Source organism: Drosophila santomea, chromosome 3R, assembly GCF_016746245.2.
Source record: "Drosophila santomea strain STO CAGO 1482 chromosome 3R, Prin_Dsan_1.1, whole genome shotgun sequence".
NCBI classification, from domain to species: domain Eukaryota; kingdom Metazoa; phylum Arthropoda; class Insecta; order Diptera; family Drosophilidae; genus Drosophila; species Drosophila santomea.
Genome location: NC_053019.2, coordinates 9323372 through 9341744, shown reverse-complemented (window position 1 = coordinate 9341744; position 18373 = coordinate 9323372). Strand labels below are relative to the sequence as shown.

General features: G+C 43.3%; 2 protein-coding genes across 4 annotated transcripts in view; one reads left to right on the top strand and one right to left on the bottom strand.

Annotated features, from left to right (window-relative positions):
• Positions 1-190: 190 nt before the first annotated feature.
• LOC120453557 (alkaline phosphatase) lies at positions 191-2066 on the bottom strand. Its single transcript, XM_039638310.2, has 2 exons — positions 1978-2066; positions 191-1913 (listed from the first exon to the last, which is right to left on the bottom strand). Exons 1-2 carry the CDS (start codon positions 2030-2032, stop codon positions 328-330), a joined length of 1641 nt encoding a protein of 546 aa, XP_039494244.1. The 5' UTR covers positions 2033-2066; the 3' UTR covers positions 191-327.
• A 1183-nt stretch (positions 2067-3249) lies between these two features.
• LOC120451012 (mucin-5AC) overlaps positions 3250-18373 on the top strand; it is a 30808-nt gene continuing 15684 nt past the window's right edge. Inside the window, exons 1-2 of one of the 3 annotated variants that reach the window (XM_039634333.2) lie at positions 3250-3504; positions 10074-10713. The gene's annotated coding sequence lies outside the window, so the exon portion shown is untranslated. Of the gene's footprint in view, positions 3582-10073; positions 10714-18373 lie in introns of those variants that run through there. The other 2 variants (XM_039634332.2, XM_039634336.2) reach the window with 2 other exon arrangements.

Below are 18373 nucleotides of genomic sequence, written 5' to 3'. Positions count from 1 at the left end.
TAAGTCGGGTCTATCGATAGTCAGTCCGCTTATAATCGATAGCCTGCTATCAAATTCAAAAGTGCATGTTGTGCAAATGACATATTTTGATAAGAAAACTAAAATCGACCTAAATATATATTCTTAGTAGCAGCACGAAAACTCACTTAGATCAGCAAGTATAATTCTGAGCCAAGTAGGAAACGAATCTTTTGTCAGATTTCAATTATTTATTTTAGTAACCCCCTTAAAAGATTGCTTATCTTGTGCCCTCTCTCTTAAACGAGAATAATACGTTTGTCGCTAAGACTCATGGTGCTCCATTCGACCCTTGATCGCCGCCAAGTTTCAGCGCGGCCTCCGTGCCACGCCCCCATCCACGCACATGTTACGATCACTGAGGCAAGAGGCGTAACCCATGGCGTGTGGTATGAAGTGCTGCTCGAAAACTCCGGTGAAGAGCTGGGCATAAGGTCCACTGGCAAAGACGGCCACATCGTCGCCGCCGTGCGTTTCCGACTCCAAGGGAACTGTGCTGGGGAACATAAAGTCCTTGTTCTTCATGTTGATGGCTCTCAGATTTTTCCTCCTCACAGCGCCTCCTTCCCTGAGGTAGTTGCTATCATAGCCCGGTCCATTGGCATAGCTCAGGGTAGCATATGGTAAATCGTCCGCCGCCAGCTGTCCGTCATTGATGCCGAAGATATCGTTCTTCCTGCTGGAATAGCCCGCCAGCGACATGGTGTGCGAGTGATCCGAACTGACCACTATTAAGGTGTCATCCGTGCTCGTGTGAGTCCTGGCAAATCGCACCGCCTTGTCGAACTCCGCCGTCTCATCGATGGCCCTCAAAGCCAAGGTGTCGTGGTGGCCATGATCGATGCGGCCGCCCTCCACGAACAGGAAGTAGCCTCGTCCGGCACTCTGACGCTCCAGGATTTCCATGGCCGACTCGACCATCTCCTCCAAGGTTGGTTGCTCCGCGGGATTCGCGTCCAGATGGTAGGCCATGTGGTAGGGCGCAAACAAGCCCAGTACGCGTGAAGTGTGATTGGAAAGGTTGAGCAGCTGCTTGCGGTTCTCCACGTAATGAGCACTGTTCGTGTGCTGGCTCTTCCACTCCTCGATGAGATTACGTCCATCCAAGCGGCGACCAGGTGCTCCACTGGCATCCGTCGTGCCTTTGGGCAAGAAATTCTCGCGACCGCCGCCCATTATCACATTGAGTTTCTGACCCACCGGACTGTTTATCAGCTGGGCGGCGGCGTCCGGACACAGATCGGGGTCACCATTGTCTGCCACCACTTCGGCGTCGTTCTCCCAGTTCCGGTTGGCCAGGTGGGCGTACACGCCAGCTGGCGAGGCATGTGTTACGGAGGTGGTGGTGACCAGTCCCGTGGCCATTCCCTGCTTCTGCGCCCAGGCCGCAATGGAGGACACATGGTGGGCGTCTAGTGACTGCGCCTGGCAATCCTTGAACTGCACCGCTGCCGTCACTCCGATTGTGCCGTAGTTGGCCTTGACGCCACCCAAGTAGGCGGTGGCGGTGCAGGCGGAGTCGGCCACCTGCATGTTGGCACAGTAGGTCTTGCTGAGACCCACATACGGGAATTGCTCGAAGGCGAACTGATTCTCCTCGCCGCCCAAGTAAACGCGACCGGCCGTGATCGTCGGTATGGACATGCCATCGCCAATGAAGAGCATCACATTCCTGGCCAGCTGGGTGTTCAATCGCAGCTTACTGTCCAGCTGCTGTTCCAGCGTCTGGGCCGCCAGTCCCTGCCAGTACTCGGCGTACCGCTCCTCCGTCCTGAGGGCATCGAAAACGATCTGGGGCATGGCTCGCTTGAACCGACCTCCTCCTGATGGATTTGATCCGGTTCCCAGTAGCGAGAACACCGGATGCATACGCCTCTCGGCATCGTGTGAGGATTCTGCAGGTACAGTTGGCTTAGTGTTTGGGTTACACTACTTAGATCTACCTATATGTGCACTTACCTCCTTCACTGACTAGAGCACTCAGGCCGAGGAAAAACAAGAGCTGCAGCCTCATTTTGTATGTACTTTCTGCTGAGTTTCAGAGTTTTCTCAGTTTCCGAGCTGGCTGTACGCTTCGCAGCACGTTTCCTACGGCACTAATGGTCGTTAGCACGAGACCTGCGATATTTATAGCGACCGGTTGGAGGTTCAAGATTTCATCATACTACGCAGCCATCGACCTGATCGCCGGTTGATATGGAAAAGAGTCCCGCTGCCTTGGGTTCACTTCGAATATGATTTGAAAACACGGAAAAGTTCGCAGTGAAACCTCCTGCAGGAGTTACCTTAAATTATACTAATATAACAAATTATATTTCTTATTTTGTTAAATATGATATGTACGCACTAACCATTCAAGTCTGAAAAAAGTGCAGTTTTGGAATTGACAATGTCAATTATTTGTTTCAACAATTTCATCTACTTTCACATTGACTTAAGCTACTATAGTTTAGATAAACGTTTACGTTGCTACTTAGACTGAAGTTATGCAGGATTATATCTGGTTCTTTATGGGATTTCGGGTTTTCTTTATGTCTGTACACATTGGTGACCATATATGATGGCTTAATATGATGTCCTCTGCTTTTGTGTACCATAAATCTAGGTCTCTATGTCAGCGAGTGCCTACTGTAGATGTTATTTGAACACTGTAGTTTTTGAGCGTCAATCGTTATCAGCGACCGCCGGCGTTGTCTGCCTGCCAGGCCGCCCGATCCCCGCCCGCACTTCCCGCTCGTCCCACACTTCCCGCTCGTTTCGCCTGTCTGGCCTGCCACTGGGAACACGCGAGTGCTTCACGTGATCGCTGATTACAGCAGCCACCGTACCCGGGCTGTGCCCGTTTTTCTATTTCTGGCTTCCAGTTAAGCCATAAACGCGGGCTAATTACCCCGCCAGCAAAGATGCTCAAGCAGATGCTGCGCGAATCATTTTGAAAATGCGCGCCAAGTGCCGCTGTGCAGTGTGACTGCCGCCTGTCCGGCGGAATGAGTCTGGCAATTCCGGCGGAGTGAAGAGATGGCGCAAGCGCCAGCATCAAAACAATGAGCAGGAGTCGTTGGATTGTATCTGCATCTCGCTTGCGCGCACCGTCTAATGTATCTTGCAGTGCGAAAATCTCAGAGCACGAGTATCTCAGAGAGCGTATCGCAGAGTATCTCAGAAAGCATCCATCCATCGGCATCCATCGGTTTTTTGGTTTTTTGGGATGCTGAGCGAGAGCTTCTGCTTTGGCAGCGCGCACTTGGCCAAAATAGTTGTTGGTTCGCATGCAAAACGTTAAAATCGCATTAGCTGAAAAACATTTTTATACCAACGGCGCGTTTTTAATTTTTTCTACACTACAACAACACGAAAAATATATAAAATAAACTAGACAAAGTAGATGGCGAAAATGAAAACCAAATCCCAAAAAATAACCAAAAACAAAACAACAACGAGTAAACTAAACTTTTAAAGTTCGACAAATTCATTGCGCATACATAAGTATAAATAAATAAACGCGTGTATATAGAGAAATACATATAATAAATGATAATTCAATAATTTTCAAACAACAAAAGGTTCGAGCAACGTTCTGTGACGAAAAGCAAAAACATGAGTGCTGGTGAAAATCTGGAAAAAGTGGAAAACCAGAAGTGAATGGCATTGATTTTTTTTTGTTGTAAATAGTTGACAGTAACCCAAAGTTGCAAAGTTGTAGGATTCTTGTGCATTCGTGTGTATAACTGTTTGAAATGCAAGGACTGTGGGGATTCTCGTTTCGTTTCGTTTCCATTTTTTTGTGGGATCAGCAGGCAGAAATATAAAAAATGTAATGGCACACGGGAAAATTCATACATAATACAATACAGTAAATTGCTAACTGTGTTTCGGGCCCCTAAAATTCGTGTTCGTGTGTTTTTGTGTTCGTCGGGATTATGTGACTCCTGCGTATACATAACTACAATGTCGCTTGGCAGGGATATATGTACATATACATATATATATATATGTGCATATATATATATATATATTCATTTGTATATACCTTTAACAAAGTTGAACGCCCAGCTGGCTGCCAGCTTAGTTTCCCGCTTGACAAATGTCCTGCTGTGAGTGTCCTTTCGCATGTTTCGCTCGTGGATTCTGTGGATTCATTTCCCCTGCAAATGCAATGCCAACTTAAAGCTGCAGGAGCCACACGAAATTTTAAAGGGGAAACTCGTGCATTTCCTGCTCTTTGTAATCGCACAACAATCTGGCAACTTTCAATTGCCTTCATTGACAGTTAAAACGAAAGTTATCAAAAAACACGAACAACCAGCGAAGTTCTAGCATGATAATAACACCAACAACAGCAGCAACAACACCAATAACAGCAAAAACAGCAACAACACAAGCAGCGTTGACAACTACAGATATAGCTACAAAAGCAACAGCAACAACAACAATGGCAATTCAGAAGTCAAACACGAGACAACAACAACACAAGCACAAATTAAATAACAACGAAAAATAAAAGTAGCCAAAAACTTTGCCAAGAGACACACCCGCACCCACACACACACACACAGAGTTATAAGCAAGGGGCGGGGGGTGTGGCCGTCCTTTATGGGGAAACAAACTTTTAACATAGTAGCCCACATACACACACACACGAACGTACGACCGTAATGTTTCGCACACGCATACGCACACACACACGCTCACACTCGCACAGGATAAAAATGAAATGAGGAAAAGCAGCAAAGAGAAAAGGAATCGAAGCGAAAGATGAGGGGGAATGGGGGATAAGGGCGAGCGGTGGTGGAGGGGGGATGCCACAGGACGATTGCACACTGTGTCAATTCTGTAACAACATTCGGAATACTATAATGTAAAATGGAATGTAACGGTATCTTACAATGCCACTACAATGTACCGATAATGAGATGTCTGTGCGAGTGTGTGTGTGTGTCTGCTTACAGTGGTGTGTGTTCCTTCTTTTACAGAGGATACTAAGGAGTTTTGGCATTTTAAAGTATACTTTTGCCATTGCCATTCTAAGCATTTGATCTCACTTGGCTTGTTAGCTAATTGGATTTTATTATATTAAAAACAAATTTACTCAGGCCGTGTTATTTTAGCAGCGAGGCAAATCTAATTATAAAATGGATTTAACATATCAAGCAAGTTACTGTTGCTTTCTTCACGTTGCTGTCGACTCGTTTCAGTCCGTTTCGGATTTATTTTAAAATATACATAGCTATAATATTTTATTATAATGCTATTGCATCTTTTTATTTGATAACATTTCTTACAACTATCTGTTTATTTCCGATGTTATAAAACATTGTTATAATGATATTGCATCTTTTTATTTGATAACATTTCTTACAACTATCTGTTTATTTCCGATGTTATAAAACATTGTTATGTATATATAACAATCTATTCATATTTCATTGCTGCCTTGAACTAAAGGCTGTCTTTATGCGAAACACTCTCGCCACTTCAATTATTCTTAATCCATTACAATGCTCCTGGAAGCGAGTTGCTCCTCGATTACCGCTGGGAATTCCCCAGTCTGCGTCGCTGATATGCCAGTTCCGTTCCATAGTACATCATCAGCGAGCATTGTTGTTGAGTGGCAAAGGATACGCGATGCGGGACACACGAGCGGATGAAACGAACGCACGACCAGAGCAGTGCGGCACGACTGCTTTCTCTGTGGCGCCACCAGCCCCCCTCGCAGCCTCCTTGTGCCACCCCAAAAACCAACCGACCATCCACCACCCATGCCACCCACTTCGCCCCCAAAAAGCACGCGCTCCAGCAGCGAGTTAACTTTGACGTTATGCTGTAAGCGTTGGGTGCTTCGTTTAAATGAGTGCTCGTTGAATGTGTGAGTAATTGGAGGGGATGCTGGGTGGGTGGGGGTGGTATGTGGGGTTTGGGGGGAGGTGGGGTGTCTTTGGGGATTGCTCGGAATGGAAGAGCAAACGACAACAAGCAAAACATTGATGTTCCTGGCGGAGGTTGGCAGCAGACGCTGGCTGGCTTTTATAGTTTGCCAAAGGAGTGAAATGGCGCCAGCTGAAGATTTATGCATGTATTTGTTTTCTATGTTCTTGTCTGTGTATGTGTGTGGGTGTGTGTGTGGTTGTGCGGGAAATTATGAAAGCATTTTTGTGTGACTTTGAGTAAACATGACCACTGTTTGGTTGGGGGTTGTTTTGCTTGCCGCACGGCCCACACGGCGTATGTGTGCTTTTTGGCTGTGCGGTGTATCTTGCGTATGTACTTGTGCATGTTTGCCTACCTTCGCTGCATTTGCTGATTTTGAGGCCACAGCATATTGTTAATGGCCTTCTGCCCAACCCGCCACCCGATCCTTCAACATCGTTGATGAGGCTCACGGAGGCCATCCAGCAATGGCACTCTCTGCTGACTGCTGACTGCTGACCTTCACCCATTTAACAGCACTTATCCGTCGTCAAGCCGACCGAAAGTTGAATGCCATCGCAGTTTAGTTGCTATTTTTGGCTATTTTGGGCTGCCTACGGGAGAAGAGACTCAGCTTTTCCAACCAGCTGCCAGCATTGTTATTAAGAGATTTATTGCAATCTGGTCCAAACTCAGCTTGAAAGCAAATAATAGAGATATAAAGTTGTGTTCACAAAGTAATCCATAATACATAGAGTGAAATGCGCACCACAATATTCAGATTTATGCCAAAGAACTTTAGAGGAATGTCTTAAAGGAGATTTTGGTTTATGAAGAATCATAAATGTAATTTAAAACATAATGCGATGTGATATCTGCTATCCTGTAAGCGGCGCTCTTCGTGCTTCGTAATGAAAACCGCACAATGCACAAATGTGGGGGATGGACAGCTCAGTTTAATTATAGAATGGAGAATGGAGCTGTGCATGCTGGGGAAATCGAATTGGCTCCCGGGAATCGCCATGACAACGACCAGATGCAAAGTGGAGCCTTCGCAGCTGCAGGTGCAGGTGCAGTGCAGTACAGTTTTAGTCCGATTCGTGAATTACGGTCAAGTGGTTTGGTTGCTCGGCCTGATTGATTTGCATTATTTGCGTAATTAATCAATAACGCATCAAATTAAAGAGCCATAAAGCGCCGACGGGCAAGAAATATATCGCATAAAATGTATGAGCGGCAAAATAAATAGGATTGCTATTCCAATTCGCATACATTTAACGGCCAATGGCAAATTTAATATCATCCGCGAGCGGCGAAATTGCTGTCGTTAAAATATTTTACAACATCCTACAAAGATTGAAAACGAATCAGGCGAACGAAAGAACATGCCATACAAATGGGTGTGTGCCTTTGGCTGTGTGTGTTTATGGGTGTGTGGGTGGTTGGGGCGGTTTTGGGTGGTTTGGGTGGTTTGGGGGGCGTGCCGCTTTTGGGGCAGTCCTCGTATCATAGATGTGTTGTTGCCCCAAAGTAAAGCATGAAAATTTAAATATTGCCAGAGTCGTACGAAAATTGCACGTTGTTTATTTACATTGTTCGCTGCTGTAAAAGCCAAATGGCAAAAGCGCAACCAATAGTACTATATTCAAATCTTATATATAAATCTATATATATATATATATATATATGTATATCGTGCATATCGCGTGTGTAATTAGGGGCCATCAATTGGGAGATTGAAAGTGCCTGTCGCTTGTGAGATTTGTGTGCCTTGAAATGCATAAAGGATTTGTGTGTTTACATTAGGGGGAATTCACTGTCTTATTTTTGCCTCTCATCTCGTATAAACAAACGCGGAATGAGGAAGTGAAGCCGAAAAATTCGGAAAATTCTGACTGCTGCCAAAATTTATTCAATAGATCCTTTAAGTCTCTGTAAGCCGGGCCAACAAAACTTCTGCACCTGGTGGCAGTTTCATTGGCATTTAAAGCAATTAAAAAGTCACACTCAAAATACCCGCCCATACACAGAAAAGTTGAACTTAATGTGGCAACAAAGTGAATAACAATTTTAGACACCGCCTCCTGGGAAAGGACTTTTCCCACTTTTCCTTCGCTGACAGACAGCTGTTACATGGAAATGAGTCTGAATTTCATTTAAGTCATTGAAATGCCGCTGTTTACTCAGCCTTACTTTTTACTTTACCTTTTTTTCCTTAGCTTGCTGTTTTTGCAAGTTATTGAACCCGTAAAAGTTTTTAATTAAAATTCAAATTAGACAAATTAAATTGCCTGCTAGGTGCTAGCGATTGCCATTCGGAATGGAAGATGTATTTTTATGAGGAGATGTCCTGGGAACGTGCGTTAAATTTTAATTGATTTTTCCCAGCGAATTGTGGGTGCCCCTGCGTGTTTCCCTGTGTGTGTGTTTGTGTGTCTGTGTGTGTATCTGTGTACCTGCTTACGCGCAAAGTAAACGAAGCGAGATGTGAAAACAGAGATGTGGAGTACAGAACAACAGACACAGATACACGGACGCAGCATCACCAATACACACGCAAACCAATGCGAAATGGCAGACATTCTGGCGTGCGAATAAACGCACACACTCTCCCCTGCTCACACATACACCCACACACACATACACACACACAAACACACACTAGCGAACAGGAGTCGGCATTCGTATTCGTATTCGGATTCGCACTCGCATTCGCATTCGGTTCTCTGAATGAGAAGCTGGATGTGGATGTGTGCGGTGGGTGGTGCGGGTGGTTCAGGGGGCGAGGGGGCGGGGGGGGGCGTTCGTTGAAAGGACAATTCAAGGAGGCAAACGAAAAACATTTTGCCCGTCCTGTTCTGCCCGCTGTTGGTGTTGTTGTTGCTGTTGTTGGTAGGCTGTTTATTGCCCAGCCTTGCCTGCTTGTTTTTGTAGTTGTTATGCTGCTGATGCTGTGTATCTATATAGAATTTATCGATTTATTTTGACTTCTCTTTATGTGCTCCGCCTTCCCTAATACATACAAACAGGGGCGCACCAAGGGATTTGCCTTTTTCCTACCATTCTAATCCGAAAGTATCCTTGCTTACTATTTGAACATTTCAACTAAAAACTTCAATTATCATTTTATTAAGCTTAAATGCTTTTCAACCACTTTAGACTATGCTTTATGCAGTTGTTTCAAGCATTTCGTTTGCGTACATGACAATCCCGTTGAAGCTTAAAAGTAGGCAACACTTTTTTGACAGCACATTCGTTTTATATAACAGAATGAAATATCAGTTGTTCCTATGAATTTCAAATGTGAAAACGTTAGCATTTAAACGATTGTTGAATAACATATTTTCTAAAATCTGAAAGCATTAGAATAATTGTTTGAAGCTCCCCTGGAAAATCGCCTGCCGACGCCGCTGTGAAACGTATTATTTAATACGGTTTCAGAGCGATAAGGCTGCAAAACTCGGTTAGCAGGCAGCCCCCTTTAGGGCGCTTCTGGGCGGTCGAGCGGTTGGGTTTCCCCTCAGCCTTCAGCCTCCCTTACTTCTTCCCTTTTTGGTTGCTGTTTTTCGCTTTACTTTTTGCGCTTAATGCGCCAATTCTGACAACAGTCGAGCGGCAATGGGCGGGGGTGCTGGGGATCCTTAGATGGAAGGCAAGTCGGCAACGACCCAAAGTCAAATTGAGTAAAACGCATTGAAAACTTAAGTAATTTCCCAAGAACGGCTCACAGTTCTTAAAAGCTTTTTTTCGTAGCTTTGTTCTAAGCGAGAAGCCCGAAGCAAGCGTTTCTGCCTCCTTTTTTTATTACTATTTTCTGTTTCGCTCCTTCGGTCTTGTTATTGCAGATGGCCAAAGTTGTTGGCCCAGTATAAAAATGTGTTTTATATTGTAATAACGAAGAATGCACTGAAGTCGAAACTCCGCAATGGGTGAGGCGGGGCAGAAACCAAATTCATAAACTGTTTAATGAAGCGTAGCAATTACATAAAGCCAAAATCGAAGTGAGCAAGTGCAGCATGCCGAAAGCCAAAAATAAAGCCAATTAGATTTAGAGTGACTGTAATGGCCAAGAAAAAAAAAAACGAAAATTCCAGATACACCAGAAATGGATACATTAGGCGTGACTAATTTCAGTTTCATTTCCGCAGTAAGATGTTTAGATGTAATCGCAAAGAAAGTGTGTCAAGCCGTCCTCTTTACAAAGAATCAACCCTAAACTAAAGTAAACTACGACTTTTTAATGTTATAAACCTTGAAAAGGACTAACAAATCGCTGGTAGAATAGCTGAACAAGGCGTGACTTGTGTGTGACTTGTGAGTGTACATAACGAAGGAAAGTATGTGAAACCGGGGCGCAGGAATGGCCGCCCACTTGCCTCTGGCCCACCTTTTGTGACCGTGCGTGTGAAATAAAAGAGAAAAGTCAAACCAAAGAAAAAAAATAAAAGAAAAAAGAATACACGGCAAAGTAAAAAGAAAACGAACGCAACTACTACAATCAGCGGCAATGGAATAGCGATTCAATGTCACAGTCAGCGAGCAGCATCTATGTGCACAGAATCAGATACAGATATCCCTATACATATACCCACACCTACGACGAAACCTACACATGTGTAAACCGCTCGCGTATGTAGAGAAAAGCCATAGCCACAGATTAGTGAGCCAGTTTTAAGGGGCCGACATCGAAAGAAGGGCGAATTCGACGACGACGACGACGACAATCAACATTCATCATACGCACCGTGGGACGCGGCGCCAAACGCAAATGCAGCCCCTGATCGATCGGTAAGCCGAAAAGCTGCTAGAAACCAATTCCCCAGCGGAACTCTACTCTTTCGTGCCCCTCTCTCTTACTCCCTATTTACACCTTGCTCAAGTTTGATTTGGAATTTATATATTGATTTGATTGGTGTTGCCGTTTATTTGAGTACTAACCAATTGACTAACAAAACGTATATACATTTATAAAGTATAATCAATACTGCAAAATTATTTATAATTTTAAACTTCTATCTAAATCTCAATGGTTAGAAGTAGTTCGCACAGACTTGCTCTGTTATTCAACATATTTCTTAGAAAAACTATATTAAAGTAAGCAATATAAAACGTCACGATGGCTGAACTATTATATGCTTCAGCCACAGATCTTTTAAAACATTTAATGCCTTTCGGGGATTAAAATTAATAAATTAATCAGTTCGACAAGCCCTTCACTGCGCCCAATATTGTGCTACATAACGATCGTTATAGTAATGATGATGATGACTACTGCTTCCGTGATAAATGTTCCAATTTATTTATGGCTGGCATTAACAAGCATCTAAAATATGTGCTGACACAACCCACAAAAACACACGTACACGCACACCCTCGGCCAATGTCACACACACAATGCTACACACACACACGCACACCCACATAAAAGCGGTGTTGGCACCGAGTTTTGCGACAAAATTCACGCGGCGGAAACGTGCTGCCGACAAAGCAAAACGCGGTGTACCCAGCGCACTCACAACAAAAACCGAAAAACAGTAAAAATACATAATAATAATAATAACAATGCTAACAAAAACATAAGCATCACCATCACCATCACCATCGACATCGACATCGAAACCATTCACAGCATCAAAAACAACAGCGACCACTTCTCGGTGTCCAAAGTTCAGTGACGTTGGCATCGTCATGCAAGCAATTTGTGTTTCCGCCTAATGGAAAATTTTGCACTTCTCATGCGGCTTCAATTTCAACGGAAATTCATGGAAACCCCATTTTCATCGAAATTATTTCCAAGAACCAGTCCGAAAATCAACTTTGTGTCGAGCTCATTAGACAGGGTATATAAATACGAGTATCTTAAAATAACTAACCAGAGAATTAAACATTTCATACTAACCAAAATTAATCCATTTAATTAGACAATTTAAAAACGTAGAAGTTTTGCATGTAAGATGATCATTTTCATTACCATTTTCAGTATGCACTTAAGTGAAAATTCCTTATTATTTTGTGGGTCTTCTAATCAGAGCAGTCACTTAGTCTTTTTGCGGAAAGATCTAGTCTAGTCTAGTTTTTTACACTATCTTGCAATTATTTATGTTTTTTAATATCCTTAAAAGTAAATATATAAAGTTACGGTTAATTTTTGCTAACTTATCCTTGTATAAATTGGATTTTAGCAGCAGTTCCGCGTTCCGTCTTGTGACGGCGATTCCCTTCAGTGACCAAAGCGAAATAATAGACAATTGACGTCACCGTGGAATAGGTATAGGAATTTCTTTTTTATTTATTATACTCGTACTTCTATTTGCTTTTACGCGGATGAGATGACTTTTATTTAATATACATTTGTGGCGTATGCGGTAATATTTGCCTCATTGCGTCAAGGGGAAATCGAATGAAAAAAAAGGAAAAAAAGAGAGAAGAAAGTGAACGATCTGCGGAGATGACTTATGGAGGACGCGGTGTTGATCTATTGCTGATAAAGTGAAAGTCAAGTTATGCTAGAAATGTAATTATTCACGTCGCCTGCGCGACACACAAAAGAGTAGCGAACAAACAAACAAACAAAGAAAGAATCCGGCTTGAACATGCTAAATGTGTTTAGTCGCATGTGGAATGTCAATGGGCGCCTTTTTGGAAAATCTATAGTATTTTGGTTCGGCGCTGTAGTATTTCGCCTTTGCGTCTGGCATCTCGACATTTGATGGTCGTCGCGTCACTTATCTGTCAGCATTTGCCTCTGCATGATGAACTATTAATTTCTGGTTGCCTAGCCAGGAATTTATTTTCGTCAACTGCGGCACGTGTGCCTCGAACATCAACTCGGATTCGGATTCGGATTGGGATTGGGATACGGATGCGAGTGCGAGTGCGAGTCCATAAAAAATAATTTAAATAAATTCTACTATTCTACAGTAAGAGGGAGGGAGAGTGACAAATCCCTTCAGTTTGTAGCCGTAAAATATGTGTGAATATAACACACGAAATTTGTGGAATATTTATCAGACATTTGAATAGAATCACCAGCAGCAGCAGCACACCCATTTAGATACGAAACGTTGATTTCGATGCTGTGCTCTGAATGTAATCCGATTTGCAGCAAAGCAAAATTTATGCCTCGCATTTGAATGCGGCCACAAATTCATTAATTATAATCCGATGCAACATGCATACCTATTCTGTGTGCAAGGGCCTTGAATAATCAGTTGTGGCATAATATCGCATAGCTCAAACTGATTGAATTCTCTGCCTAAATTGCGATTAAATTGCACTCGATGCGTTTGTTGCAGCACGCTATTTGTCCGCTATTTATGCAGTGCTTTAAGGGCCAAATGGGCTACAACATTGTCTTGGGCATAATTGGAAGGCGTCTGGGGGACAAAGATATGGCAGACACATCAAATCCGACAGGGACACAGGCAGCGGCTGCTTTTGTGTCGCTTCTCCTACTGACAACGACAGGTGGTCGTTGGCCCAATACGCATTCATACATTCACACACTCACACATTCAGACATTCAGAGATTCAGACATTCATAAATTCGTAAATATCGTAAATAAGTACCAGAAGTAGCGGCTGCCTACACGGCGTATGCGTGTTACGCCTCGAAAGGCGAAAGGCGAAAGGATGAGAGATATGAGATGATCGCACAGGTTTCGCCGCATAATCTGCCTCTCATTGGGGAGCGAGAGGTACGAGGTATGAGGTATGTCCATTAGCTGATTTAATGAAATCGTAAATCAAGTGAGCGGACTGCTAAAAATACATCTGCCGCGTATTTTATGTTTTTTGAAGTGGAACTTATGTTATGTACAAGAACAGCAACAAACCGGCAGCAACAAATCGGACGCAGGCAGCCGCTCTGAACAATAGATGAAACGTGGACGATTGTGCCAAAGTACGAATATGTCCCTGCCTTTTTGGGGAAATGCTTGGGTGCACAGCGAAAAATACAAAAGCCTTATTATCTAAATGCACTTTGAAACACATGCAAACAGGTGCCAAGTTGGCCACTTTGTTTTTACAGCAAATGGGATTCCAAGAAATATATATCTTCTAAACATTAAATCCTACAAAAATATCTACTATCGATAATCTTTTACTTTTACCTCTGAAGGTTTAAAGTTACCAAAACTGTGAATATTTCTTGGAATCCACTGATTTTCCTGATGCATTCCTCTTGAAGGAATATTTTTTCGAATTCCCAATGGCAGACTGCAATTATTCCCTCAGTGCACTTATGGTATGCTCATGTTTTGGTACCTTCTAATGATGAGCACATGTAATGCTTCGTATTGCAAAACTTGGCGTTTTATTTCGACATTTCTCGCCGTGAATAATGCATGCGATTCCTTGGTCGCCTTTCGTGTTGGTCTGCTTGGGCTGGGTTTTGGTTGTAGTTTTAGTATTTGGCTTTTGCTTCTTACATGTGTTTTTTTGTTTTATTGTTTTTTGTTTCTGTTTTTCTTTTCTGCCAAAAGTGCAGCATTGTCGCCGCCGTCTTGGCCGTCTTGGCGGTCCGTCTCTCAATAGGCGTGTCCAAGATGCTGTGGCCAAGATTTCGCTTGACTGGCCGGCGTCACAGTTTTCGCGTCTGCGTCTGCACTTTCCCATGGATGTGAATGTGGATGGGGTTTGTGATGGGGATGGGGATGGGGATGGAGATGGGGTTGGAGATGCGGCTGCCAATGGGTGTGCGCATCTTTATTTAATTAACATATTTTATTTGCCCAACATGCACACACTTGTCCACGGAGACGTTGTGATTTATGCCTGGCGTTCTGTGCACTTTATGTTGCCTTTCAGTCACCGACGAGATCATGGCGATTGTCATCTTTAAGTAGCTTCGTCCCAGAGCCACATCCCATCCTCTATGCCCCTATATCCCTACATCCCCCAGATTAATCGCCAGCATTAGTCAGCTTTTGGTGCCTTTGGATGTATCCGTATCTGCATTTGTATCTGTATCTGTATCGGTAGGTGTTTGTGTGTGTGTGTGTATGAGTATACCATTGTTGGCACTGGCCGTGTGACTAATTTGATTACACTCACCAACTCACAAGGAATTTGAATATTTCGCGATTCTGACTTTATTTTGAGGCATTTTATTGTACTGTCCGCCCGAAAAGCGTCGACTTTCTGCATTAAATTAATGCTCACTTACTGTGCCAGCCATCCAATGTTATTTATATAGCAAATCAAATACGGCCACTGTCTGTGCGCATCTCTCGGATACTATCGCCAGTATCCGTGAAAATTCCTCAAATGATATGTCATCAAAATGTGATTAATTTAATGCCTTCCCAACTCACATGCAGTATGTGAGCATGTGAGGACTTCTAATATTAGTAGTGTCAACGAATAATTTCCCTCGTTGCAGATCGAAAATAGGAAATCATAGAGAGGCATCTCAAGGGCTTTGTGCTTATGAAATTGTACTTCAAAGTGAATGTGGTATAAAAGCGGAAATCCTAGGCAGCTACTGCAAACTAACAAAACTGCAATCCATCAAACTTGATCCTACATCAAACTAACAGAAAACACTAGAAATAGTTTCTCAATAAAGAATGTTGAATTTGGTTTATTAAAAGCTTAATTTAAACAAAAACACGCCCTCAAAAGAAAGAAGTTGGGGAAGCTAAAAGTTTTTATTGCGCACCATTAAACCAAGCAGAAATAAAGGAAGACCCCACACACTCTGTACTTTTTGTACTTACTATTAACCCAATTTAGTGGGGAAAACCAAAGAAAATGCAACTCTCAAAAGCCATTTAAGCATAATGTGCAATAAAATTATAAATAAACGCCACTCCAAGGGGAATGTGGGCGTATGTTTATGGGTGGCGCGTTCTCATTAGGCCAAGTGTTCGATAATTAAATAGAAATGTATATCAAGGCATCGAATTCTGCCCCACCCCCTATCCTCCCCCTCAACCCCCGAAGTCTGACCCCTTGCACGTGTGGCAATTAGCGCGCAGCTGTTTAATTGGCACTAAATTTGAAAAAAAAAATTCGGAGAGCTTGGCGCAAAATGGGGGGAATTGTCCACCGAAGCTGTTTATTAAGCGGCAAATCAAACAGTCAGAAATGAGCTGATACGCAAACAAAACAGCAACATTAAATTAAGTATACATCTCCATTGGCTGATATATCTATAGATGCCCACTATATATATGGATGCGGATGTGCGATAACAGCGAAAATAACATAAGTGTGCTCGAGTCCCTGCCACCCACTGAAATGTGTTTATTTTCGGTGGGCGCGAATGATTTTAATTGGATTTTGATATGATTTTTGATCCACCGCGCTCCATCCACATTATCCAATAATACACAATCTCCACTCACCTTGGCAGAGGCCTGCCGCTTTCGATCTGTCTTTGGCATTTTACGCGATTTTACGATTATTTTTAGGCACATTGGCCTAACATTGAAAACGCAAAATGCTTATATGTTTGCCGTCTAATTTTGCGCATAGTTATTAATATTATTTTTATGAGCATTTCTTGTTTGGATGATGCGGCTTCGCTTCTGCTGCTGTGCTGCTGCTGTTGACATGGCCAGCGGGGCGTATGCGTTATATCTATGTTTGCCGCCTCTTGTTTTTTGGATAATCGGAGTGTGAACATACGAGAAATAAACAACAATATTGAATTGGGAATTGAGGAAACCACACTATTAAACTATAAAATTCACGATCAAAATATTAGAAAATTATAGTGAATTATAGAGGGCTTTCCATGGAATTCGGGGGCCAACAGTGTTGTTGATTTTCCTTCTCAAACCTGTTTATTGTCGTCTTTTTATTATCGCCTTTTGTGCCGGCGATACTGCTGCTGTTGTTATTGTTGTTGTTGTTGTTGTTGTTGTACCGCGCCACGGTCTTCTTCATTAGTGTGTTTTAGTGGGCGCCCTGCCAACGATTTTCCGAAACAAATCGACGTCGCGCTCGACAACATTCCGCACGCTTACGATACACGAAAGGCAGCGCCAGACCGACCCACTGTGCCAGTGTACCACTGTAGCCCCGTACTACTGTGCAGAGGCAATGTGCAGATGTACATACTTTTAATTAAAATCAACAAGATGCAGATACTCAGGCAGATGCTTGGCCATTGCATGGGCCGCACACTAATCAAAATATCAATGAAACGAATTAGATGTTTAACATATTAAATTAAGGTAACATGACATATAAAGAACATATGTTTCACTTGATTTAGTTTCCTCATTCAATACTATGAACTGCTGTTTGTTAATTGTTAAGGGTTTAAGACTTGGCTCACAATGAGGCAGCATTTTGGCTCAGTGCAGCTGCTGTCGAAGTTGCTTAGGAGTGTGCAATGCGAGCTGCCTGCAAATATCCAAAAGCCAGACCAAATCCAAATCCAATTGCAGTTGCAGTTGCAGTTGCAGTTGCAAGAGGCATCTTATGCATTTGGCATCCCCTGCCTGTTGCGTTTTGAGTACAATCCCAACACCCCCCGCCCCCGACCCGCGTCATGTCGCGCACTGTACGTGGCCAAACCGATGCAATGTGCGTCTGATGCCCAACAACATGTGTGAGAGCGTGTGGCGCCCCCCCAAACCCCAACCCCCCACTGCGCTGTCCCCTTCGATTTTGGGCACCTAGGAGCCGAAAAGTTCCCTTGGCCAACTGCGCCTTTTGACGACGCTCGTGTATCTCCGTCTCCGTCTCTGTCCCTGTCGCTGGTCGTCTGTTTCGTTTTCTGATTTCGCAATCGTTTTCGGAATGCTCTACTTAGTGCCTCGAATGGGTGGGTTTCGTCACTCGCTTGGAATCCCAACTGGAACCTTGCCCTTTCAGGTTATTTCGGCTCTTAAATAACTTGAAACTAATGCCCATGGGGTGTATTTAAAGTGCAGCATGCGTAAGATTTGTATCTTTGTATCTATGAGCGGGGGGCGCATCTAAAGGGCCACATATCTTGGCCATAACAGAGAGTCACGCAGGGTATTCGAGTGATGTACCAATGCCCAATAGAGATTTGTCATCTTTGCCAATCTTTTTGCACAGCTTTTTGTGGCATTTGTGGCGCATGTTTTGCCAGGCGTTGCCGAAACGGGTGGGACGCAAGCCAAACATGAATTAAATTAAAAATAAAACTATAGAAAATTGTAATTAAATAACTAAAAACGAAAATAAGCTTGCACGCTGACAGACAAAGACTATTGTGTACCAAAATAAAATCTCATGAGACAGCAGCAAGAAACTGACAACGACAACTACAACTACAACGACATCGACATCGACATCGGGTATCGGTGAAAATGAAAAACGAAAAATGGAGGAAAAGCGTACTGCGGTATCGATAGAGGAAAATTCGCCAGAAATGCAAAAGAAGCGAGTGCATAAAATAATTGAAATTTTCAATGCTGCAACTTGAGGATGGATGGACATATTCTGCCCTAAGCCGTTTTTT